This window comes from Andrographis paniculata, unplaced genomic scaffold (assembly GCF_009805555.1).
Source record: "Andrographis paniculata isolate CXL003 unplaced genomic scaffold, ASM980555v1 Contig52END, whole genome shotgun sequence".
Taxonomy (NCBI): domain Eukaryota; kingdom Viridiplantae; phylum Streptophyta; class Magnoliopsida; order Lamiales; family Acanthaceae; genus Andrographis; species Andrographis paniculata.
The window spans coordinates 5,902,562-5,928,975 of NW_026137587.1; the positions used below are offsets into that span (position 1 = coordinate 5,902,562).

Here is a 26,414-nt window from a genome sequence, read left to right on the forward strand (position 1 = left end):
TATAAAAATAAAAATAAAAATAAAATAAAATTTAAGCTAAACTTCTTCGGAATTAGGATTAAATAAAGCATTGTGTTGTGTATTACTATTATATAGTGTTTGTTAATTCGACTCTTGAAATCGGTTTTAATGATATGAATAAATAGTCTTTGCTTTAATATGTATATATATATTATGCATTTGAAAACTTTGATAGTAGAAATTGAAAAAAATTAAAATTTAAAAGTTTTAGAATTAAACAAGTTATACATATCAGATTCAAATTGACTCGATTAATAAAAAGTCAGGTTAAGGTTGTGTTGATGCCGATTTTCAAAAATAAAAAGTAAAATCCAAAAATAGAAATTATCTTCAAATTTGATAAAATAAATGTCTGAGATTAAGAATCTCTAGACACGGTTCCATACATAAATAAACTAGGAAAATAAAAATTACAGACTGAAAAAGTAAATAGTGATCCCAAAAGAAATTCTAGTGAATTTGATGTCAATTAAAGATGGTTTCTTTAGATCATGAACAGACCTATTTAAAACCCATGTCAACCGCCACAACCAAGTCGTGCCTTCATCTCCGCTCGCCGGTTGTAACTTCTCTTAACCGTCTTAAAAGAAAATGCTTTTATCTCGACATGCACACCTGCTGCTCCGTCTCCTCTTGCCCGTCTTTCACTTGTCTGACCTCCGCATTAATCATCTCTTCGCCCGATTTTATCTTGCTCGACCTATATGTCGTCCGACCTAGATGCATATCATTTCCTTCATCCGTCCTCTCCTTGCCCGACTTCATTTCGCCCGACCTATATGCCGTCCGACCTGGAAGCGTATTATTTCCTTCGTCTGTCCTCTCCTTGCCCGACTTCATTTCGCCCGACCTATATGACACCCAACCTTATCCTGTCCGACCTCCGAGCCTGACCTTATCACGTCCGATCTCCGTGCCCGACCTTATCATGTCCGACCTTATCACGTCCGATTTCCGTGCCCGACCTTATCATATCCGACCTCCATGCCCGACTTTATCACGTCCGATCTCTGTGCCCGACCTTATCATGTCCGACCTCCGTGCCCGACCTTATCACGTCCGACCTCTGTGTTCGACCTTCTCACGTCCGATCTCCGTGCCCGACCTTATCATATCCGACCTCCATGCCCGACCTTATCACGTCCGATCTCCGTGCCCGACCTTATCATATCCGACCTCCGTGCCCGACCTTATCATGTCCGACCTCCGTGCCTTATCACGTCCGATCTCCGTGCCCGACCTTATTATGTCCGGCCTCCGTGCCCGATTTCCTTTTGATCACAGTTTTCTCCCGAGGAAGCGCTCGGACTTATATTTGGACCCCTTAAAAGGTCCTACTACTATTAACAGACCCATTAGACTCTACATCAATCCTTAACCCAATTTAATAGGTCAATTCTCGAAAATCCTACACATTGGTTTTTTCGTGCTCAACAGTTTGTATATATCAATCCGTTTAATTAAATAGGTCATATTCAGGTCAAAATTTTCTAATCCGTTTATAACCGATCCAAACCTGAACCCGGACCTGAATCCTATTCCTAGGCACAATTAGTCTTAGATTTGGATAAAACTAAAATTGCTAAACGTCTAAATTGGCTAATAGTATACATGTACTAGCTCCTCTGCCCAACCCATAGACTGTTACTGGACACGTTTTGGATGAGGCCTGTACAAAACCTGATTTAAAGACATGACATAATATGTATATGTAATGGGTGTTTAGGAATATTATTATTTTTATATATATAAAAAATCATGGCCTGAAAGAGATAATTTAGTGGTATAGGGTGACTCGTGATTAAAAGATCATAGATTTAAACTTTCGATATTTTTGGGTATTATTTGTTATACATAATTTGTCTATTTAAATTTGGCCGGAGAATTACTTGTGCGGATCAATTAAAAAAAAAAAATGATGTTTATCATTTGATACAGAATAAAGTTTATACTTCTCTTGTGTAATTCAAATGTAAAACCACCAATAGATTAAAAATGAAAAGTGCAAAGATGACATATATATTTGCACATCATGAGTTCAATTCATGAATTACAAGAGAAGAAAATTTTCAAACAAACACATACATATATAAATATATATATATATCTATGTACAAAAAAATAAATGCCTAAATTTAGTTAAATACTATATATCTTAAGAGAAAATAAAATTCTAATAAAATAAATATATGGTATTTAAATATGAATATATTATATTTTGTACAATAAATATCAATGATTAATATAAAATTTTCTTAAAATAAAAAATATTGTACAAATATTATATACGTATATACAGAGCCATAATTAATTTGATAATAAATTAAATAAATCTTATCAATAATAAAGTATTATAATTAATATATTCAATAAAAAAAAAATCATATAACGATCTTGACGAAAAATGAAAATGGACAATCAAATTATTAAACATATACATATATATGATGTTTATTTAATTGATCTTCATGACATCTAAATACGATCTTCCTTCAAGTTTCCTTGAGAAATATCCCCTTAAGTATTCTGCCAAGCCGATGCTTTTGAATCTTGCTGGCTTTTCATTGCTTACGAGGCTCGGCGCTGGTCCGAAAACCCCATCAAATTTTGGGTTAAGAAATGTTGCGATCGAAAGCCTTTCTTTCTCTGAGTTGGTTGTAGCTCGATGCTCGATGCTCGGATAACTACCATTTGTAACAATCTAAAAAAAAAAAAAAAAAAACATATGCATTATTGAATAATTGAATGAACCTATTCAACTTATGTACCAAATAAATTATCAAATTTATCTAAGTAGTTGTTTGAATTTGATAATCTAAGTTATATTTAGTTATGATTTAGAAGTATTTCAAAGGGTTCTAATAATAGTAAAATTGAATAAAAGTAAATATTTAATTTTGACGTAAATAAGTATTAAATATAATATTTTGTGTAGAAAAAAGATTTTTATAGTAATAAATTTTTTTTTTAAAAAAAAAATAAAATTGATGTAATATTTTTTAAAACAATATGTTGAAAATTGTATTACAGATGCATAGTATCAGGAGTGATTTGAAAACAAAGATCTAGTTCTAGTTTGCAAGATATTAGGTTCGGATGAAAGTTTTCTGTACTTCGGTAGCGCTGTAAATTCTTACATTATTAGAAAAAAAATAAAAAAAATGAGTGAATTGAAAACATATGTAAACAATACCTCCATTATATCGCCAATATTAATGATGAATGCGTTAGGGAGGAGAGTGACTGGAATCCAAACACCGTCTTTCTTGATTTGAAGTCCGTTAGTGTGATTAACTTGAAGGAGAATCGTAAGCCCGCCTGCATCGGAGTGAGGACAAAGACCGGTGACAAGTTCCGGCTGCGGACATGGTGGATAATAATTCATCCTTATCGATTGCATTCCATCTTCAAATAGTGTCACCATGTCCTTATTGTCCATGCTCAAAGCTTTCGCCATCATATTCAAAACTTTCATGGCAAGGATTTTAAGCTCTTTCGAATACGTTTCTATGGCATCCCTAGAACACAAACAAATTAATTAAATATTTCCAAATAAACATGATAAATATATTTTCTACGACTATTGAATTAATTAATTTATGTTAATCGTGCAACCTGAATGATGAAGGTAACTTCGGGATCAAGTGAGGCTTTCTCAAAGACACTGGCATTGTCAATATGTAGAAAATGTCTCCCCAATCGAGCTTTTGTTCTTCGGACACAATAAAAGCTTGTCCGTAGCCCTCGATGTCTCCCGGTTCTTGATTGAATTTCTTTTTAACTTCTAGAGGGAGATTGAAAAATTCTTGAGTTTCTGATTTCATTTTCTCCACCACTGACGAATCGACGCCGTGGTTGATCAGCTGCCATGGAAAAGAATGAATTCCTCAACAATGACTTGGTTCATATATTTCAGCCTAATTTTGTTTTGAATCAAGCCTTGGTTTGTTTACGTTTTTTTTTTATTTTATTTTTACATTATTAATCTACTATCATTATTTCAAAACGTAAGAAAAAAAGAAAAAGAAGAAGAAGAAAAAAAAAAAAGAAAAAAAATAGAAAATGTAAGTGTATTCAAATATACTGAAACAATTGAAAAATATATTTTAAACTCAATCTATATTTTTTATTTAATACTTTAAATAAAAATTTATACATTTACTATGATATATTAATTTTTATTTTATTTTTCTGAAAACAAATATAGATAAACAGCGATGATTTGAAAACATATATTTACTATTTGTTTTTGGTTATTTATTTATTTATTTTTATAATTCTCAAATCAATTTTAAATAATAAAAATTTTGAGTTGAAATTTGAACAGTAAAAATTTTGAATTTGAATAGTTGTATGATATGATATAAATAGGTGTTGATGATGTGATGTTTTGTATGTAAAATTAATTTTTAGTATAATATAAAAAATAAAAGATAGATGTTTGATTTGATGTTTTTGAGATAAAAAAATTGAATGAATAGTGTAAATCCAATCCAATCCCTGAACAACCACACTCTAATAGCATAGGCTTTTTTGGTTGTAGTTTAGATTGTTAGATGTAATAAGAAGGAAAAAGAAGTCTTACTTTTATTATTATTATTATTATTATTATTATTATTATTGTTGTGGCGGTGGTGGTTGTTGTTGTAGCGTGTTATCTTAATCAATTTATGTGTCGGTAGAAATAATAATTTAGTTAGGTGTGATAAATGAGACACTATTCATCCAAAAATATAAGATTTTAAATTCGAATTAGTCTTCGGATCAAGTGTTACTGTAGTAAAAAATCAAGTGTTAGTGGAGTAAAAACTTTAACATAAGCTGAAATAAATCTCTACCCTTAATTTCAATTTATTTTAATTATTTTAATTGAATAAGTAATCTAATTAATAATTAATGTAGATGAAATTCATTAATTCAACACCTAATAAAAATACACTAATCCAATTTATTCAAATTAACACTATTGACTCTGCCAATAAAAATATAAATAAGTTTATTCATCGAGCGTTTTTAGATGAATTGATTATTTTTTTTTTGATACGAAAAACTATGTTGGTAATATAAAAAAGAATAATTTTTGTTGAATTATTGATTTTTTATAAGTAGATAATATATATGTATATATATTAATGTGTGTATATTTGTGTTTTTTTAATAATATTTATGAAGAATTGTTCGTTAAAAAATACTGGAGAAATTAACTAGATTTTTTTTATAAAACTATAGCATTAAAATACTATTTAAACAAAAATATAAATCAATAATTTATTTAAAATCAATTTCAAACAATGAGTTTTCTCATGGTTATAATTTACCATAAATATTATTTAAAAAATTTAATATATACATATATTAACACATTATATACTATATATATATAATTCACTTATAAAAGTCAACCTTTTTATATTACCAATACAATTTTCAATACCTACCATTAAAAAAAAAAAAAAAAAAAAATTCATCCAAAAACCATAAGTGAACAAACCCAGAAATTTCACAATTTCTCCCCCTACCAACTGCTATGAAAATATAAGAGAGAAAATTTCATGAAATGCATGGCTGTGTTATTTTGACATTTTTTTTTAAAAAATATTATTACTATTTAATTTTCATGGTTTTTTTGTAAAAATATATATTTTTTCTTTTATTGAATATTTTTAATCGCATTCAAATAAAAAATCAACGCCAAAATCCAAAATAATAAAATGATGTTTTTCAAAAATGAAAAATGAACAAAAATATTAAATAATTGATTTTATTTTTTTATCTTTTTTTATTTTTGTAACGTAAAAATATTCAGCCGCTATTTTCGTGTGCACTTCAAATAACATCCGATTGAATATAATAACCTACAAATTAGGTTCGTCAAGTCAAATACTAAATTTGATATTTATTATTTTTAATAACAATCTATTATAAAATATAATATTTAAATAATATATATTTAAAGTAATATATTATTTTTAATATATCTTACCTCCGTCCGACTCTAAGGTTTCATTTATTTTTTGTGCGTTGATATTTAAATATTAATTATTATATTAAAAAATAGTACAAATTAAGAAAAAATTGCAAAAATACTTCGATTAGTCTCTTATAATATTAATAGAATGATATTTATATAAAAAATTATATAAATATAATAATATTTTTAATATTAAATACAATTACGTCAAAGATAAATATTACCCTTATAAGCTGACGGATAAAGTATTATTTTTTTAGGATAATACTCCTCCGTCCCAATAGAGTTAGTCTTGTTTTTCCATTTTCGTCCGTCCCAAAACAATTGTCTTATTTCCTTATTTAGTAATTGTGATATCCACTTTATAACAAAATTTTTCTTACTTTTCCAAACTACCCATAATTATTGCTCTAATATACTTTTTAAATCATTCAAAAAGTAATGGTATTTTAGTCATTTACTTTCTACTTTATACCCACTTCTAATTAAATACTACTCCCTCCGTCCCAAAATTATAGTCTGAGTTGTGTTCGGCACTAGATTTAAGAAATATTGATATTATATTGATAGTGGGTAAAAAATACGGGTAAAAGACTTTTTCGCCCTTATAAATGTATTAGTGTAAAAAGTAGTGACAATTGTGTAATAATAATGAAAAAGTAAAGATAGTTTTACAGTGATATGATTATTTATGAAAATGAGACTATTGTTTTAAGACGGACAAAAATGGTAAATAGACTATTGTATTCGGACAGAAGAAATATTATTTCTTACTTTTATGTCAATTCCTAATAAGACATCTTTTTATAGGACGAAGTGAGCAGTATAGTTTGAAAGGTGGTAAAAAGATATAAACAAATCATATCAATCTTGATAATGGTAGACCTAACTTGGCCGGCCAGAAAAGAAATTCTTTGCCGACATGATCAATTTCTCCGATTAAATAAAAAACTATAGATGCATATTTATAATAAAAAAATAAGTATTGAATATAATATATATATTTTTTAACAATATTATTATCAATGAATTATTACCAAAAATAATCTGAAACATAAGTAAATATGACCCGTTAATGTCCTTATTTGTGTCTTTTTAGATTTATTTGAGCATTTTCAAATTAATATATTTATTTAGTTTTTAATACTTCCTTCATCTCACATAATTTACAATTTTCAAAAGTGATACTGTATTTAAAGAATTGATGTTTAATTAGTTAATAATAATGAATTATAATATTATTTTATTAATTTTTATATAATTAATAATATTTATAGTTTTAAAATAAATTTAATATATATAATGGAAGAAAATTAGAATATGTATTTAAATATTTTAAAAATTATATCGCAATAAAAAATATATGTAATATGAATATCATTTTATAGATAATAAAATTTTCTATGATACAATTAAATAAAAATATACTTTTATCTATTTATAATTAACATAAACTAATTTTATAAAATATGTTGAGTTTTAAATGTAAATAAAAATATTTATTTTTTTTGGAAAGAGAATAAAAATAAAAGAAAGGATTTTAAGTGGATCATATATTATTTATAATTTATATGTTATTTAGTTAATTAAGTTGATTTATATTTGTTAAATATATTTTGATTTAGTAAATTATATGGAAAATAGAAAAATATCAATTGTTATTATATAACAAACAAAAAAAAAAATATATATATATATATTAAATTAGTTTATAACAAAATAGACTATGTTTACCTAACACATTTTCCTTTATTAGACACTCTTCAATTTTTAGAAAAATATCATATCAAATAAATTTTTTTCTCATAAAATATTAAATTAAATAATAATTTTTTATTTTTTTCAAATTTTCAAATTTCCAAATACCTTAAAAAATTAATATGTAAACAAACCCTAAAGTAAAAATAATAATTAAAAAAAATCACAACCTTAATATTATATATATATATATATATACCTGAAAGAAACCCCACTGCTGGCAAGCAGAGTGGAGCAATTGAAGCTCAGAATCCATGGAGGATTCATCCAAGAGCTTCTGCAAATCGACGACTGGGATTTCAGAAGAATATTGGGGAAGAACCGGTTCTTCTCGATCTCGCTCATGGCGGACGTATCTCTCAGGTACACGTGGCAGTTTCTCCTTGGCCAATTCCTGCACATTAGGCACCTCAAGAGAGCTCCCCAGCTTCGTTAGATCTGTCATCACTACACCCTCCTCGACAATCACCTCTGCACCCAGCTAATTAATGCACTTTAATTTATAAATTAAATTTCTCGATATGTGCTTATTAATATATGAATATATATATATATAAAAGTAATATACATATGAATCATGTTTTATATATATATATATATATATATGATGCTTGTAACGTATGTGTAAGCTGTATTTTGTAGTCCTATGGGCCACGAATATTAATTATTAGTGTTATGGTGGTATTCAAATGATTCCAACTGCTTTTTGGGCCTTGGAGCACAATCCAATCAGTCTCATTTTGATATATATTGGCCCTTTAGTATTGTCGTCAATTCCATATACCCTTAATAACACCCCAATTATTCAAATTATATATATATATATATATTAGGTGTCCTATCGTACAATTCCTCACTTAGATAGCACACCAATAATTAGTACTCCCTTCGTATCCTATCCTTTCCTATCTTTTGAAATTTTGTAGTAGATTAAAATAAAAAAAAGTTTTTGATATTTTTATTATTTGATTTTATGTATAAATTAATTGTATATGTAATAATATATTTGAAATTTAATTAAAAATTAAGGGTATTATAGTATTAGTATACGATTACTTTTACTAAAATATAAAAGATATTTTTGAGTATGACAGACGAAAATATTAAAAAAAAAGTATTTTGAGACAAGAAAAATAAAATTGTAAGGGCAAAAAAATATACTCCCTCCGTCCCAATAAAATAGTCTTGTTTACTATTTTTATCCGTTCCATAAATAACCATATCACCATAAAATTATCCATACTTTTTTATTATTATTACACAATTATCACTACTTTTTACACTAATATATTCCAACGGCAAAAAAATCATTTATTCTTACTTTTTATCAACTACCAATATAATATCAATATTTGTTAAATCTCATACCTAACACAATACGACTATACTTTTGGGACGGATGAAGTATCAAATGCCACATTGACATACCAATAATTAGTAAAAATTTAAAGGACAAAACAAATATATTAGTATGGATATATCCTTGTCTTGATATCTAAACTCTCATGGTATATCCAAATGGGTCATCCCATTGTGTTCTTTGGTATTTGATGTGTCTTTACGGTTACAAATCTAACTCTAAACCACCAGGTTATCCATACACCACCAATCGTCCCTTACTGGACTAATTTTCATTTTAATTCATTGAACAAATTGAGGTACTAATGTTGTCGGAAGGAAAGAGCAATTAATTTAGATATATATTCATATTTTAATTTAAGTATTTGATTTCCTTCCCTTTAAAAATTCCGAATTAAATATAATAAAAATTAAAGTTCCTTTTCCCTTTATTATTGTTGTTTTTTCTCTGTTAAACCTGCAAACCATACAAACCCTAAGGACATATGCTACACGACAAATTTTGAATGTCCAATAGCATTGATGTCGGTTGGACTTATGGATTAGTGGATAACCCCACCACTTACTCTAATTATTACACAACAAAGATAACATGCATGCATATGTACATATATACATAGATGTATTGCTACCTAAAGCCTCATGGCATCCAAATTGGTCTTCCTGTCGAGTTCTTTAGTGTACAGTCTCTTGAAGTATTCAGTAACAGCAACAGTCCTAAACTTTGCTGGATTTTCATGGCTGAGAAGACACCGCGCCGGCTCGATATCCGCATCAAGGTTCGGGTTAAAAAATATCCCAAAGGAGAGCCTTTCTTTCTCCCGGTTGGTTATCACCCGGTGCTCGATGCTTCTACAAACTCCATTAGTTATAATCTGCGGACACAAAATATAAAATGACCAATTTAATGATTCGAAATAAATAAAACTGTAGAAATTTTGGGGAAAAATAATGAGATTATGTATAGGTCATCAAATTAAGGAGCAGACAATACAAAACAGACTCGAATTTAAGTAATCTAATCTATGGATAAGATCAAATCTAAATATAAATCTACTAAATCCAAAACCGAATATCTAAAATATCTCAACAACAACTATTCATACATGTGCAATGTATGGATGAATTACGAGTAATTAAGTTTGCGCGCGCCTCCAAAATGTCACCAATATTAACCGTGAATGAATTAGGGAGCGGAGCAACAGGAATCCAAACCCCATCTTTATTGACTTGGAGGCCATTTATTCCGTTGGCGTGAAGGAGGATCGTAAGGGCATTGGCATCAGAGTGAGGGGAAAATCCGAGGACTAGGTCGGGTTGAGGACATGGCGGATAGTAACTTATCCGCGCGCTTTGCACTCCTTCCTCGAATAATGTCTCCATCTCCTCCTCTTTCATATTTAAGGCTTTGGCCATTTGCTTTAGAATTTTGATTGCTAGAAGTTTTAGCTCCGATGAATATGTTTCTATGGCATTCCTACAATAAAATTTCCGTCAAGATATAATGAATACTAGATTTATACTATTGTTTTTTAATTAAAATTTCGATACGAAAAATTGTGAAAATATTTTAGTATGCAGTAATCAGTATGGAAAATCAGACATACATAAAGGATTTTGTATATTGTTAGACTATATAATACTCCTTCCGACAAGTTAAAAGTAGTGTAACGACATTTTTGCTGTTGTTTTTTGGTGTAAAAAAGTAATGATGTGATGTAAAACAAGAATATTTGTGGGAAAAGAAAGAGGTATTTAATGAAATGTTTACTTTATAATTGGATGTTCCAAAATAGAAATATATATACTTTATAGCTGGACGGAGGGAGTATATAATAATGATGTATATGGTATCAAAATTTTTACTATTTAAATCTCAATTTAAAATCCAAATCCGAAACGAACACACTCCTATTTTACCCTTATATCATTACTTTTAAATAAATAAAAACAAAAAAACAAAGTAAAATTGTCTTTATATTACTCTGCTATCACATCATTAGAAAAAATTTATTGTCGATGAATAGTGCAAAATTTTCTAAAGTGTTTAGATTAAGAAAGAATATATACCTAAACGTAGGGGAAAGGTTTGAGAGTAAAGGAGGGCTTCTGAGAGATTGCGGCGAAGTGACAACGTAAAATCTGTCTCCCCAGTCAAGTCTTGTTTCTTCGTCCATCACGAACACCTGTCCGTACCCTTGTAGTTCTCCTTCCTTCCTCTGCAACTTCTTCTTCTCCTCTATCGGCAGATCGAAGAATTTTTGGGTTTCCATCTTTATTTTCTCAATTGCTGCAGAGTCAACTCCATGATTGATCACCTGTTCACAACATTTAATTAATTAATTAAACACCAACTAATCAACTAATTAGGGTACCTGAAAGAAACCCCATTCCTGGCAGGCACTGTGCAGCCGCTGAAGCTCAGAATCATCAGCACATAGAAGCTTCTGCAAATCGATGACTGGGATTTCCGGCAGCGGGGCCGCCGCCGGCGACGGTGGATGGGGAGGGTGTTGATGGCGGCGGATGTATCTGGACGGCACGGCGGAGAGTTTCTTCTTAGCTAGTTCTTGCACGCTTGGAACCTCAAGGGAAATGCACTTCTCGATTGGTTCTGCTTCCATTTCTGCAACTGATGCTATGCTCGACCACATACATTGTATATATATATATATATATGTATATGTATATGTGTGTGTATTTGTTTGATTGGGAATAATAGTAATACTATTTTGTTCACAGAATTGTTGTTGAATTGATCTTGTTTATGTAATATAGAAAATGTTGTTATGCCAAAAAAAACATATAATATTTGACTGTGTAACTTGCATTCTTTTTCTCTTTTATAATCTTGTGATACCTTCTTTGAAATTGTATGATAGTTTCAAGATTCATTTATTTAGAATTTGGATTTGTTTGCTTTTGAAAACGGGACTATGATAATTCATAGCGAATTTTAGAAAATCTGAATAAAATTTAATCAATTCACTTTTTATAGTATTTAGTTTGGTATTAATTTTCATTGGGCTGTTAAAGTAATGTTTAACATAATGTCATCCTCCTTGGTCATGTATATATATTATTTTGTTTATTTTTTAATGTTATAATTTAGATCATATACTTGCTTATCGTATTCTTTTTCTTTTTTCAATATTTTTATCAATCAATTAAAATTGTATTCCATTCATCCACAAATTAATGTCCTAATTTCCTATTTGGAACGTCCAACAACTATTGTCCTATTTTTAATTTAATCACAAATTTTACATTTTTACTTTTCCTTCATTTATTACTTTTAATCTATATCATACAATTAAGGGCAAATTTGTCCATTCATAACAAAGAGACAATCACCTAAAAAATCGTGCAAATATACTTTAAGATAATAGAAATCAGACGGGGGGGAGTATATAAAAGATTTAAAAAATAAAATTGTATCTAAAAAAAAACATTGTAAAGTATTGAAAATTTTTTGCCATCAAGCTATAATGAATTGGTTTATTCTTTAGTACGTCCATTGAAATTGACCCAATCGTTTATACCCAAACCATTCACTCTAGCCCAAGCCCAAACCCAAACCCAAACCCAAACCCGAAGCCGAACAAAATTGTTTAACCCATTTAGTTAGATTGATTTGTTAGTTGGGTAGATTAAGGGTTTGTTTGTTCGGAGTTTGGATTTTGAGTTGAGATTTGAATAATAAAATTTTTGAATTTGAATAGTTGTACGATAGTGATATAAATAAGTGTTTGATGTGATATTTCGAATGTAAAATTAATTTTTAGTATAATATAAAAAATAAAAAATAGGTGTTTGATTTGATAATTTTTGCTAAAAAAAATTGGATCAACAGTGTATTCAGGGGAAAATGCCCCAAACAAACACACCTAGATGGGTGAAACAAGGTGAATAAGTTATAGAGATTGGGGTTTTTTTTTTCATTATTTCCGAACTCAAGATTATGCTATTACTCTTAGTTTGATTAGTTTAATTTCATTTTCATTTAAGTATTATATTGAATTGGATTTTATTTGAAATTGCTTCCCCTAATTAAATCATATTTTGTTTACTAGATTTGTTCCGAAAAAAATCCCTCAATGCGAGTATAAAATATCAAATATCAATACGAATTTCACTATTATTTATTAATTTTTCGAAGTTAACACAGCTATATTTACCTCAAAACTAAAAGCACAACGAAACAAACCAAGTCGATGTCATCTAGCCTTGTCTTTCTGCACTGTCCAATTTGATGAAATCGAGGTTCGACTTGCCATAAAGTTTCCTTGCAAAGAACTGCTTCAAGTACTCTTCAACGGTAATCCTCCCGAAGACCGGAGGATTGTCGTGGCCAAGGAGGCTTTGCGCCGGACCCAACTCCGACTCGACGTTGGGGATGTAAAACGTCGCCACTGACAACCTCTCCTTGCTTGAGTTCACCAATACCCTATGTTCGATGCTTTTATACACGCCATTGCTTATAATCTGCATCAAAGTTCTGTTTATATACGTATTTTTAAGTCTCAACACAATTTACTACTCTATTCGTTTCTTATTTATCTATTCGTCTTTTTGTATGGAATTTTAGAAATATTAGTATTATATTGGGTGTGGTATGAATAAAATAGAAAAGAGTAAAACAATATTATTAATATGGTGTGATACAGAGGTAATTACATTTATCTAATATATTGTAAGTTGTAAAAGTATTTTTAATATTAGTAGAAAGTACAGTTACTAAAAAAAATAGATACTTTGTTATGAAACAGACCAAAATAGAAAAATAAATAGATTGTTAAAGGACGGTGGAATATTATTGTAAGACCGTATAATATTCCTTTTGTTCTTAACGAAAATAGTTATGAATTTTTGTAATAAATTAAAAAATAATATCATATGTCATCCAAATTTGTTCCTATTTTCTTTGTAAAATACAAGCGGAATGAGAACATATTTTAATGACGGAGGTAATAGTATTTTATTAGTAAATGGAAGTGTGTAAGATAATTTTGATATTTTTACCTTTTTTGTATTATATATATAATGATATATTTTGATACAAGTAAGTTATTACAGTATTAAAGAAATGAAAATTTTTTAATATGATATACTCACTCCATCTCATATTTATCTATCTATTTACTTTTTGTACGAGATTTTAGAAATATTAGTATTATATTATAATGTAGTAGAAATAAAAGTAAAAAAACTAAAAAACTACTCTTGTTATTATTGTATAATATAAAGATAATGATATTTGTGTAATATATTGTAAATTGAAAGGTTATTTGTAATGTTAGTTAGATAGTACATTTACTAAAAAAGAAAAATTGATACTTTATTACGAGACTGACAAAAATGAAAAAAATAGATAGATTGTTAAAGGCCGGAAGAAGTATAAAAATAGTAAAATAAATATCAATTGGGACTAAAGAAAGTATGTAATTATGTATTTTTCTATTAATATAATTTTTTAAATGAGATGATCATTCAATATAATATAAGAGTAAAAAGATTGTGTTTGAGTCCATCAAAAAATATTTTCTATATAAAATATCGCACTGACCTCCATTACGTCACCGAGATTGACTATGAAGGCGCCGTCCGACGGCTCTACGGGCACCCATTCTCCGTTATTCTTTATCTCGAGGCCTTTAGTGTCGTTCAATGGGTAAAGAATGGTTAAAGCATCGGCGTCCGAATGTGGCGTTAATCCGATGGCCTTGTCCGGCTGAGGACAAGGCGGATAATAATTCATCCGCAATGTTTGGACACCATCGCGAAACATATGCTGCATTTCTCCGTCCGCAATGTTTAGTGCCTTAGCCATTTGGCCTAACAACGTTGTCGCCAGCTTCTTTGTTTCTATTATATAAGCCTCCAATGTATCCCTACATATTTCAGTTAGAAAATTTTCACTAATGAATTTTTAATTTTGTTAATATTAACGAATAATTATTATTATTATTTTATCAATAATTATTAATTTTTGAAATTTTTTAATAAATTTATCAGGATACATTATTTTTACTTTTATTTATCTCACTTGAACATTAAAAATTAAAATATAGACACTCCGTTCCAAATTTATAATTTTTTTTTTCTTTTTATTTGAACACAAAAAATATGGACTTTGCATTTTTATTAAATACTAGTAATTCTTACATTTCTTAATTAATTTATAATCTTTAACTTTATATTTATTTAAAAAATACCACAATTTCTTACAAATTAAATTTATTAAATAATTTCTCATATTTTATTACATCACTTATACTTTACAAAATATCTTTATTTTAATTTTTATTGCAGTCACAATCTACCAATATAACAGTAGTATACTTACTAAAATCTATTATCAGTTTAAATAAATACATTTTATGATTTGTGTTTTTCCTTTTTATTGAGTTTGTTATTAAAATAACGTTTTATAAAATATTTTGTGAGATAATTTTTTTTCTTTTCTTACGAAAAATTAAGAATCAAAATAATAAAATTTGAACTAATTTGGCAAAAAAAAACACATTCATCTGACCTTAGCATGGGAGGCAGTTTTTGGAACAACGCAGTGTTCCTACGGCAGAGGGGAAGAGTTGTGAGCAGAAACATGTCCGACCAGTCGAGCTTTTGTTCCTCAGAAACAACGAACAGCTGTCCGAATCCCTCCTGGTTGTCCGGCTGTTGCCAGAGCTTCTTTTTCTCTTCGATCGGGAGCTGGAAGAATGCGATGACTTGAGCCCTAAAATTCTCCATCAACGAGGGGGCTACTCCATGGTTCACAACCTGTTCGACGAAATGTCAGAAAGAGCTATACAGAAGCTGCAGCGCAGAAAGGGACTGAAAACCTGGAAAAATCCCCAATTCAGGCAGGCTGAATGAAGCTTCTGCAGCTGATCATGATGGTGGTCGGGACTGAGCAGTGCCTGGACGTCAATGACAGGTATTGCAGGGACGAGATTGTCGGGAGGAGGATGGTGATGGTGATGGTCGGAACGCAGGTACCGTGTTGGCACTGCGGCAATGCCCTGCTTCCATAGCTCCTGAACGCTGGGAACGATCAGTGACCTCCCGAAGGAAGATTGATGTTCAGACATTTTGAGAGAAGACACACAGATCCATATCGAGATCCTTCATTAATTAAATCAGTACAAGAGAAGAACAGACAGGCCTTTTAACCCTAACCGGTCGGTCTGGAGATTCGACAGCAACGATTACAATAGGGAGTAAAAACAAGTGGTTTACGTTGGAGATTCACTGAAACACGTCAATGGGTTTAGGTATGTTGTTAATTTATTTCATGACCCCGACGTGGCTTCTTCTTCTTTTTATTATTTTTCTAATTAAATATTTCTCTCTCCCTTGTTTCATTTATAAGTACAAATACTTATTTTATTATTTTTTATAAATAATACTGTCAGTATTTTTAAAATATGAATTAATTAATATATGCTTAATTTTTTTTTTAAATATATGTTTAAAAAAATAAAAATATTTATTTATTAAAAAAATATAAAAACAAAAGAATTTTGAGAGATCATAGTGTAAATTGATAAAAATTTAATAAAATTAATTTATATTTGTAAAGAATGTTCAAAATTGATAAATTTATTAAAAATAAAAAAAAAATTATTTTTTCTTGGACGGACTAAAAAATATGAATCATATGTGACGTGAAAGAAAAAATATAGTTTTTTTTACTTAATATAAAGACTTAATGAGTATTGAGTTTAAGCATGACAATGAGCTGATTTGTGTCGATTTGAATATTTTAAAGAGTAAATTATATAATAACATCCTATATTTTATTTATTGCATGAAACTCCCTTGTGTTAATATAAAATTTGCACGAAACATCCTCGTTGTCCAAAACTGATATTTGGTTCTAAATAAAAAACTAAATTATGCAAGTTTTATACAAATAAAAAATAAAAAATATCTTAAATAGTTTTTTTGAATAAAATAAATAAATAAATAATTGATCAATCTTTTATTTTTATAATTTTTATAAAAATCAGATAACAATTTGTCTCCAAAAACTATAAAATAAAAGATAATTCAATTATAATTTGTTTATTGTATTAAAAAAATTATTTAAGATATTTTGCGTTTTTTATTTATATAAAATTTGCATAATTTAGATCTTTATTCAGAACTAAATATCAGTTTTGACAAGGAAAGTGTTTCGTGCAAACTTTACATTAATACAAGTGAGTTTCACGCAATAAATAAAACACAGGATATTTTGTGCATTTTTACTAAGTCACAGTGGGGTGTTACATAATTTACACTATTTAAATTTGGTGAAATCATTCAACTTTAACCTGACTAATTTATTATTATATTGAGTTTGTGTTGACATGTATACATAATTTGGTCAAAATATTTGATCCAAACCCAATTATTTTTTTGTCGAATTCGTGTTAAGTTGTCCTGTCATATTAGTTTTTGTCAATTCTAATGCACTATGTATAATGAATTATATTTGATTATTTTAAATTGAACTTAATTTAAGTTAATATATTGGCTAATTATCATATTAAAATTATTTTACATAATTAATTAATACTAACATATTGTAATCGAGTGGAGGGCATTAATACTAATCAAATTCGTTTATTATCGTGTCAAATTTGTATTAATTCATATATATAATTGAATCGAATTCTTGATCCCAATTCATTTATATCCTGTCGGATTGTTATATCGGTTATGACTTTCAAAGTTCCCTGAAAAACAAAAATAAGGAGCTCTTAAATGATATTTTTTCACATATAATAAAATATAAATAATTAAATAAAATAATTTACTAGTATTTTTAAATGAAAAAATATCAATAATAGTTAATTTTGTTTAATATTTCATTTTAATGCAAAAAACAATTTCGAAAAAGAATTTCAAAATTTAGGAGTATCAAAGTTCAAAAAATTTAGGAGTATCAAAGTTTTAAACATATAACTTCACAGATATAAGTTCACATCAAATTATATCTTTTTATATTTTTACAAATTTCAAATAATATATATAAATTATATGTATAATATAAATAATAATGAATCTCTTACTTGTATTTGGTCTTAAGTGGCGCTAGTTTTTTTTTTTTTTTTAAATGACGTGGAATCGCAGTCGTTACTCGAAAATGCGTATTGGGTAAACTCTCAAACGAATCTAATATCTAGAAAATTAGGCTCGACAAATCAAGTAAGCGAACTATGTGTGACAGGTGACTCTAAACGTCAGATGTTTGAACTCATGACATCACGATCACAAGTCCAACCCTACACCACCAGATCATCCTTTGCGGGACCTAAGTGGCGTTGTTCTCGCCCTAGGCTCCTATGGAGAAAAATACATTGAAATTTTATAGATTGATTTCTACAAATGATTTGTTTGAATTAAACAAATTATCTGTTTAAATTATACTATTTCTTCCGTCCACAAACTAACATTCTATTTTTCTATTTAGAATGTCCAATAATTATTTTATTTTTTTATTTTTATACACAAAATTTACTCTTTTGCCCTTACTTTATTTAGTCTTAGGGCAAATTTGTTATTTTATAACAAAAATTCTAATTATTTAAATCAGACCTTAAGCAAGCAAACAAAAATATTTAAAAAAAATGGAGATATTTTGTGTAAGTAAATCAAAGTGGTTGGCCCTTTGGATAAGACTTCAATATTGGGCTCAGGATTGGGTGGTTGGTATTGAAGAAAAATAAATGAATAATCATGGGTATGTTTTGTCCGTATTGTAATTGTTTTGAATTATTTAATAATAATAATAGTAATAATATGGAAAAATAAATTTTTTTTGTGTTATTTTTTTATCATAAACTAATTAAGAAATATATTTTTTTAATAAAAAATAGTAACACTGCTCTAATAAGAAAGATACTATTTGTTTTCTGTATTATTATATTTAATATTAAAAATATTTTATATTTGTATAATTTATTAATAAATATTATTATATTTGTACTATAAAAAAAAACTAATAAAAATATGTCCTTTTTTTAAAAAAAGTCATTTTAGGGCATCACATCAATAGAAAAATCAAACTTGTAATTATGCATCACTCCGTAGAGTGACTGTCATTGATGGATACATAAATTCTTGATTTCTTAAAGCAAATTTATTTCGGGGCATTTTTATTATAACACAGCCCATATATGCTACATATTCCTCTAAACAATTGGAACAAATGTGTTAGAAATTTTGGGGAAAAATAATGAGATTGTCTTATTGAATCATCAAAATAAGAAGTTTATATATAGACAATACTAAACAGACTCGATCTAAGTAATCTAATCTATAAATAAGATCAAATCTAGATATAAATCTAATAAATCCAAAACTGAATATCTAAAATATCTCAACAAAATGCACGCCAAACTTTGCCTCAATAATAATAATAATAATAATAATAATAATAATAATAATAGGTTTGTTTAAAGGTGTAGGCTAGTTCAATTGACGTGATTATATAGAAATTTTCCCCAATTTTAGTCCATGTCATTTTCCTAATTTCTCCCATTTTTGGGTTTATTCGTTTGGTCTTCCTACATACTTGCAAATAATAATTCTAGGCAACCTATATATATATATATGCCACTTCCTATTCAACTACATTATGTCAAAGTTCATTCAAATTAATTAGTTAGATACCACTTTTCCAATTTTGAAATTTTTTATAATAGTAAAAAAAAAAAAAAAATTATTGATGTTTATTTTACAAGAAAAAAACATTCAATGTGATATTCGTTAATAAATAACATCAAAAAATGAAAAAATATTTATATAAACAAACTCATAAAAAAACATTTATCTACATATATAAATAATAGATCAATACAATTATTATTATTATTATTATTATTATTATTATTATTATTATTATTATTATTATTATTATTATTTCACATGGTGAATATTATATATATATATATATATTTCGTTTTTGGGTATGAGTGACAGATTTGCCTTATTTAGTTGATGATGGTCCAGGCATGATGACTAGTGCAGTTGTGCATGGCAACAATAGTCAGCCATGCATTAAATTAGAAAACGTGCTTTAGTTAGTAAGTAGCGTTTTAATTGCTTTGCTTTTCTCTTCTCCTCTCACCGCCACATAATATTCATTTATCAAACACGTTTTTTCCATTTACGAAAATATATATGCACCTATGTAGGCCGGCCGGTTCAACTCTCAAACTGCCCCAAATTTATCGCGCCTGCCCGCCTGCCTATATATCTTCAATTAATATTATAGTATTTTACCTTTTCAATTTCAATTATTAATCTCACCCTATTTGTTATAATTTATAATTAAATCACCCAATTATATACATGATTGATTTGATTGGTTAGACGAGGTAACCATTTATCTAATCACACACTTCTATACTGTCAGTTTCATTATTTTCCCGTCACATTGAAATATTACTATTTTTTATTTTCGTCTATCCCAAAACAAGGTTACCATTTCCTAATTTAGTAATTGTACCACCTACCTAACATAATAAATACCCTTTCAACTTACAATATATTACACAAATGCCATTACTTTTATATTACACCATACTAATAGGGGTATTTTTATCTTTTTTACTACAATCTAATATAATACTAATATTAAAAAATCTACGTGCAAAAAAACAAATGTCACCCTTCCAATGGGACGGACGGAGTATTAATAATTTGAAAGAAAATTACTCCCTCCGTCCCAGATACCGTGTCTACTACACTGTATACACGGTATTTTAGGAGGGGTGTAATTAGTAGATAATTAAGAATGTATTAGTAAAAATAATTATCCTAAAATATAAATAATTATAAATTAAGAGTAAGATAACTAATTAGTTTAATTAAAATTAAAAAAAAAATTTTAAAAATTTAAAATGAGATTAAAGTACGTAATCATTTTCCAAAAAAAGAAAGTGACATCGTATATGGGACTGACAGAAACGGCAACGTGGACATGGTATATGGGGACGGAGGAAGTACTATTTTAGTCATGGAGTGGATCACTTATGGCTAGCTCTGTTTTCTTTGTGATTTGTTTAATTTTTTTTTTTAATATTTTTCTTCATAAAATATTATATTAAATGACTATTTAAATATAAATAAGAAAACAAACCACACATTCTCCATGTTTGTACTATATTTTGAATTTATTGAAAATTCTTGTACTGGTATAGTATCATGGGACCTAACATGATTTGTCACATTAATATTGAAAAAGTTTACACCAATAAGCCATGTTAACTGCAATAACTCCACCCACATATGTATGAAATAACGAGAATTAATAATCACATCAAATTTGTTATATGGAGTCAATTTCCAACATTTTTTAAAAATATATATAAATTAAATAACATATGATTGATAATTCTACGTATAAGACAATGAGACAGGAGTTACAATTAATTATGTTTAATTAGTATATATAGTAAAAATATATACAACCCACCACAAAGTTGTGTTTGAATTAATACAAATATTAAAATTATATAACAATAGTTCATACAATACATACTATAATTAATTTCAATACATCCGATATGTAATATTAAAATAGCAATTAGCACGTCCCGCATGAGATGACCTGTTGGCGTGGGGTTTTAATCAAGTCTTGCATTGTGTATATCATTACAACACATTGATTAGGGTAATAAATTCGATAATCTTCGAAGGCAATGAATCCATAGATAGTCAAATTTTTTTATTAACATTAATTAGACATTGAACATTCAGGTTGACTAAATACTTTCTAATTAAGTTATGATGGTCGGAATATGTATATATGCCTTATAAAGTTCCTAAGATGTGTTCCTTTAAAATTACTTTTTTGGGATATGAGCATACTATAAATTTAAATTGAAATAATATTTAATACATTATATTAAATAAATAAAAATTAATTTTTTTACTACTTATAAAATAAAAAATGTCTCCTTCAATGACTTTAGATAAAAAAAAAAAAAAAAAAAAAAAAAAAAAAAGAAATAACACATTTTTAGTATGCATTGAAAATATTCGGTTTGTTTTGTTTTGAAATGAATTTGTTTTTTTTCTTTTTATATTAGGTACTAAATAATACAGTATAAAAAATACTCCCTCCGTCCCACATACCATGTCTACGTTGCCGTTTCCGTCCGATCCCACATAACATGTCATTTTCCTTTTTTGGAAAATGATTACACATTTTAATCTCATTTTAAACTTTTTAATTTTATTTTTTTAAATTTTAATTAAAGTAATTAATTATCTTAATCTTAATTTATAATTATTTATATTATCGGATAATTATTTTCGCTAATACATTCTTAATTATCTATTAATTATACTTTTCCTAGAATACCGTGTCGGAGTAATATTTTATTTAACTTTTATAATTAAATAATTTATATATATTATATATTGTATTTTTTAAATAATATTTAGAGAGAATTGTGTCAGTAAAAAAATATTAAATGAAGAAACTGATGAATATTCTTCTATAAATACCCAAACCAATCGTCATCGATTACAAATCGCTCTACCAATTAAGTGATCAAAATTAAATTAAATTAAATCAAATTAAAGAGATCGATTGATGGAAATGGCGAGTCCACAGCAGGTGCAAATAAGCTGCAGTATTCAAGAAATGGTCAAAAACCCTATCCATGAAATCCCCTCAAAATTCCTCGTCAATCCCGAGCCTGCAGCTGCCCAAATTGCAAACCCTAATTTCACATCATCATCATCACCTCTCCCAGTGGTCGACATGGCAGCCCTTGTGCAAGAACATGACAAGATGATGAGATCATCCCACCTCGACAACCTGCACTCAATCTGCAAAGAATGGGGTGTTTTCCAGGTCTGTAATTAATATATAGTTCGATCAAACCAATAATTAATTCATTATTTCAATTTCATCCTCATACGTGTGACATCTCCTGTCTTAATTTTAATTTTAATTTAATTTTTTTTGCAGCTTGTGAACCATGGAGTTGAAACTTCCATATTGGAGGAAGTCAAGTATGAGATTGAAGAATTCTACAAGCTTCCGGTGGAAGACAGGTTGAGGTACAAGGTTAGGCCCGGCGACGTCGAGGGCTACGGCCAGACTGTCATCCACTCGGCTCACCAAAAGGTTGACTGGGCCGACCGGTTTTACATTATTACGAACCCGGTTTCTCGGAGGAAACCTCATCTCTTTCCTCTGCTTCCTATGCCTCTCAGGTCATTTTTTTTTTTTAATGGTTTTCATATTTGGATGTTTTGTAATAATAGATTACTTTTTATTACCATTTTTTCACTATTCAATGTATTAAATTATTTTTATTTTTACTCTAAAAAAAAAAAAAGTTAACCGTCTTCGATCATTAATTATGTGTCCGGTTACTTTTTCTTTTTGATCGGAAATCCGGTTACTTTTGTTTATGCCTAATTAGTTACGTGCATATGTTATGTATCAATTATTAAAAGTTTAACAAATTGTATACCGAAAGTGTAATATTAATTTTATGAATATATTGATTGTATACCAGAACAATAGTATTAATTTAACATCTTTACTAATAATATCAAAACATCACATATAATATTTATTCACAATTAAATACATGTTGAGTTATTAGTGATCATTGCAAAGTTTAGGTATTTAGGCTGTACATTTCTTCTTTGTTTATATCTAAATAACTGTGTGTGCGTGTGTAAGAACACATGTTGCATTTGAAACACGTTTTATTTTGTCACATAAATATGTGTGGCAGTCGTGACTATTTTAAATTTGAAGCATCCCATGATCATGTGATCAAAAATATTATTACAAGGGAAATATAATATATATATATATAATCAATTGTGTGTAATTTATTTTCATGCATCAATAAATATTCTATAAAAAGTATATAGTACATTCAAAACCTAACACATGAGATGCTTAATTACTACTAGCTATAAGGGGTAGGTTTGAACAAATTAACTATATTTAGTCATATATAACTGTTCTATTTTTGGGTCTTCCAAGACTGAAATATTTCACTATATCACAAATTTTGATATATATAATTGGCAACATATTTACATATTTGAGTTTTATTTAGATTCTAACACGGCCGTGTTTCCACTCCAAAACTACACATTTTTCAATTAACATAGGGAAGGTTTGGAGACTTACTTATCGGCATTAGCAAATGTGTCGAAGATTATGCTAGGGTTGATCGCGGAAGCCCTCAAAATTGGTAAGACAGAAATTCAAGAAATGTTCGAAGATGGGATGCAATCAATTAGGGTCAACTATTATCCACCATGTCCGGAGCCAGACAAGGTCATCGGGTTGACTCCACACTCGGATGCCGATGGAATAACCATATTGCTTCAAGTTAATGGAGTCGAGGGGTTCCAAATCAAGAAAAATGGGGTTTGGATGCCGACAAGCTTCCTCCCCGAGGCCTTTGTTATTACTTTGGGCGATGTCATCGAGGTTTGTTGCTTACCAAAATTAGCAAGTATTGCAAATTAGAAAATTTTCTATCATTACTTTATAGTAGCGTTTTCACAAGCATCGTATTAAATATATTTTTATCAAAAAAATATTTAGTATGTTCACTCAATATTTTTTAATAAAATTATTTCTCATAAATATTATTAAAAAAATACAAATATACACACATGAATTATCCATTCATAAAAAATCAATCATTCAACAAAATAATATTATTTTTTAATTATATCATAAAGACAGTTCTCCATATCACACACAAAATCAATTCAATTATATATAATATTAATTTTATACATAAAAAAATAAAAAATTAAAACTTCTATTAGATGAACCTAAGTTTCTAGAAATAGAAACATAATATACAAGTCAATGTTTATAGAAATATCCTATAATCCAAACAAGTAAAACAGATTAAGCCCCATCCCTAATCCCTTGTACTAACCTCATATACACACTTGGAACATATAATTGTGTTTGTATTGGAAAATAATTTATTTTATATTAGAGAATTGTATAAATAATATAAAAATAATGAATAAATATTTACTTAATTAAATATTTAATAGTTTTAGGTGTTATTTTGTGTAGCATGAGAATAGCAAATGTATTATAATGAATGATATTTTAAGTATTTTTTTGTTAAATTTCTTGTGTTTTTATTGATTTTTATTGTTACATATATAAATTTTATATATTATATATTGTTCCATTTCATCCCGAAACAATCTCTTTGTTTATTTTTTGTATGTGAAGTTTGAAATTTTTAGTATATTTTTATATATGAAAATAATAGATGAGTGAATGACTGATTCAATTATTAAATTAGATACATAAATTGATGGTATTATTATAATAATAATTAAAATATAATAGTCTTATTTTATTTATATAGGGACAACACTTACTAAAAAAAATAAAAATTAATAGATTGATTTCAGATATATGATAAATAATGGAAAAATAGATATAACAATTTCGCATGAATGGAAGAAATATTATATTTTTCAATATTTTTACTATTCAAATCCCAACTCAAAATCCAAACTAACGCACCCTAAGTGAACACATTCTATAGTTCATTATTAAGTAATATTTTGTTAGAGGCGTGTTCTTTTAAGATCTAATTTTGTTTTCGATTATTCATTAATTTATTATTACTTCTATTATTGAAATTTATGCTCATTATTGACTAGGTATGAGTTATTGAAAAACAGATCAAAATAAAAATTTATCTTTTATAGTAAAAAAGAAAATTATATAATATAGTATTGTTTCTGCTTAAAAAAATAAGAAACTTTTTTATAAAAAAAAAAAAAAAACATAATTTTAGTTATAAAGAAAGTATTATTATTACTTATGTGCATGCAGATATTAAGCAATGGAGTGTACAGAAGTGTGGAGCACAGAGCTGTAGTGAATTCAGAGAAAGAAAGGATATCGATAGCAATGTTCTTCAACCCTAAATTCCAAGCAGAGGTGGGCCCAGCACCTGCTCTGCTGGCCCACCAAAAGCCCATCTTCAAGACCTTGGGCATGGAGAAGTACGTCACCTATTTCTTCTCCCAGAGGCTCAATGGGAAAACATTCCTCGACTACATGAAAATTTAATTAATTAATTAATATATCAACCATATTTCTTAATTAATTATAATATCACTATTAATTAATTAATTAAGTACAACTGTTGTCATTGTGATTGTGAAGAAAATAATTCTGTATTTCAAAAGACAAGGATTGGATTTTTATTTTAAAATAGCTTATTAAACCATTATTTTGTTTTAAAATTGTTGTGTAATACAATTAAAATATAAA

General features: G+C 28.0%; 3 protein-coding genes across 3 annotated transcripts; 1 reads left to right on the forward strand and 2 right to left on the reverse strand.

The window, feature by feature from the left end:
• Window positions 1-2,328: 2,328 nt before the first annotated feature.
• LOC127254344 (protein SRG1-like) lies at window positions 2,329-8,281 on the reverse strand. The gene is made up of 4 exons (XM_051279410.1): window positions 7,950-8,281; window positions 3,637-3,884; window positions 3,215-3,539; window positions 2,329-2,722 (listed from the first exon to the last, which is right to left on the reverse strand). The coding sequence occupies exons 1-4, from the start codon at window positions 8,193-8,195 to the stop codon at window positions 2,477-2,479; spliced, it is 1,065 nt and encodes a 354-aa protein (XP_051135367.1). The 5' UTR covers window positions 8,196-8,281; the 3' UTR covers window positions 2,329-2,476.
• A 1,889-nt stretch (window positions 8,282-10,170) lies between these two features.
• On the reverse strand, window positions 10,171-16,400 carry LOC127254427 (protein SRG1-like). Its single transcript, XM_051279519.1, has 8 exons — window positions 15,955-16,400; window positions 15,645-15,892; window positions 14,676-15,000; window positions 13,336-13,594; window positions 13,288-13,294; window positions 11,485-11,752; window positions 11,180-11,427; window positions 10,171-10,586 (listed from the first exon to the last, which is right to left on the reverse strand). The coding sequence occupies exons 1-8, from the start codon at window positions 16,201-16,203 to the stop codon at window positions 10,196-10,198; spliced, it is 1,995 nt and encodes a 664-aa protein (XP_051135476.1). The 5' UTR covers window positions 16,204-16,400; the 3' UTR covers window positions 10,171-10,195.
• A 6,234-nt stretch (window positions 16,401-22,634) lies between these two features.
• On the forward strand, window positions 22,635-26,355 carry LOC127254911 (protein SRG1-like). Its single transcript, XM_051280260.1, has 4 exons — window positions 22,635-22,970; window positions 23,088-23,335; window positions 24,257-24,581; window positions 25,971-26,355. Exons 1-4 carry the CDS (start codon window positions 22,707-22,709, stop codon window positions 26,208-26,210), a joined length of 1,077 nt encoding a protein of 358 aa, XP_051136217.1. The 5' UTR covers window positions 22,635-22,706; the 3' UTR covers window positions 26,211-26,355.
• Window positions 26,356-26,414: the final 59 nt, after the last annotated feature.

Coding starts and splice junctions, on each gene's coding strand:
- LOC127254344 (XM_051279410.1), bottom strand. CDS start 8,195: ATGACAGATCTAACGAAGCTGGGGAGCTCTCTTGAGGTGCCTAATGTG. Junction 3,885..7,949: donor AGCAGTGGGGTTTCTTTCAG/GTATATATATAT, acceptor TTTCCATGGCAG/CTGATCAACCACGGCGTCGA. Junction 3,540..3,636: donor AAGTTACCTTCATCATTCAG/GTTGCACGATTA, acceptor TTTGTGTTCTAG/GGATGCCATAGAAACGTATT.
- LOC127254427 (XM_051279519.1), bottom strand. CDS start 16,203: ATGTCTGAACATCAATCTTCCTTCGGGAGGTCACTGATCGTTCCCAGC. Junction 15,001..15,644: donor AAACTGCCTCCCATGCTAAG/GTCAGATGAATG, acceptor TGAAATATGTAG/GGATACATTGGAGGCTTATA. Junction 13,595..14,675: donor ATCTCGGTGACGTAATGGAG/GTCAGTGCGATA, acceptor ACTTTGATGCAG/ATTATAAGCAATGGCGTGTA.
- LOC127254911 (XM_051280260.1), top strand. CDS start 22,707: ATGGAAATGGCGAGTCCACAGCAGGTGCAAATAAGCTGCAGTATTCAA. Junction 22,971..23,087: donor AAGAATGGGGTGTTTTCCAG/GTCTGTAATTAA, acceptor TTTTTTTTGCAG/CTTGTGAACCATGGAGTTGA. Junction 23,336..24,256: donor CTGCTTCCTATGCCTCTCAG/GTCATTTTTTTT, acceptor CAATTAACATAG/GGAAGGTTTGGAGACTTACT.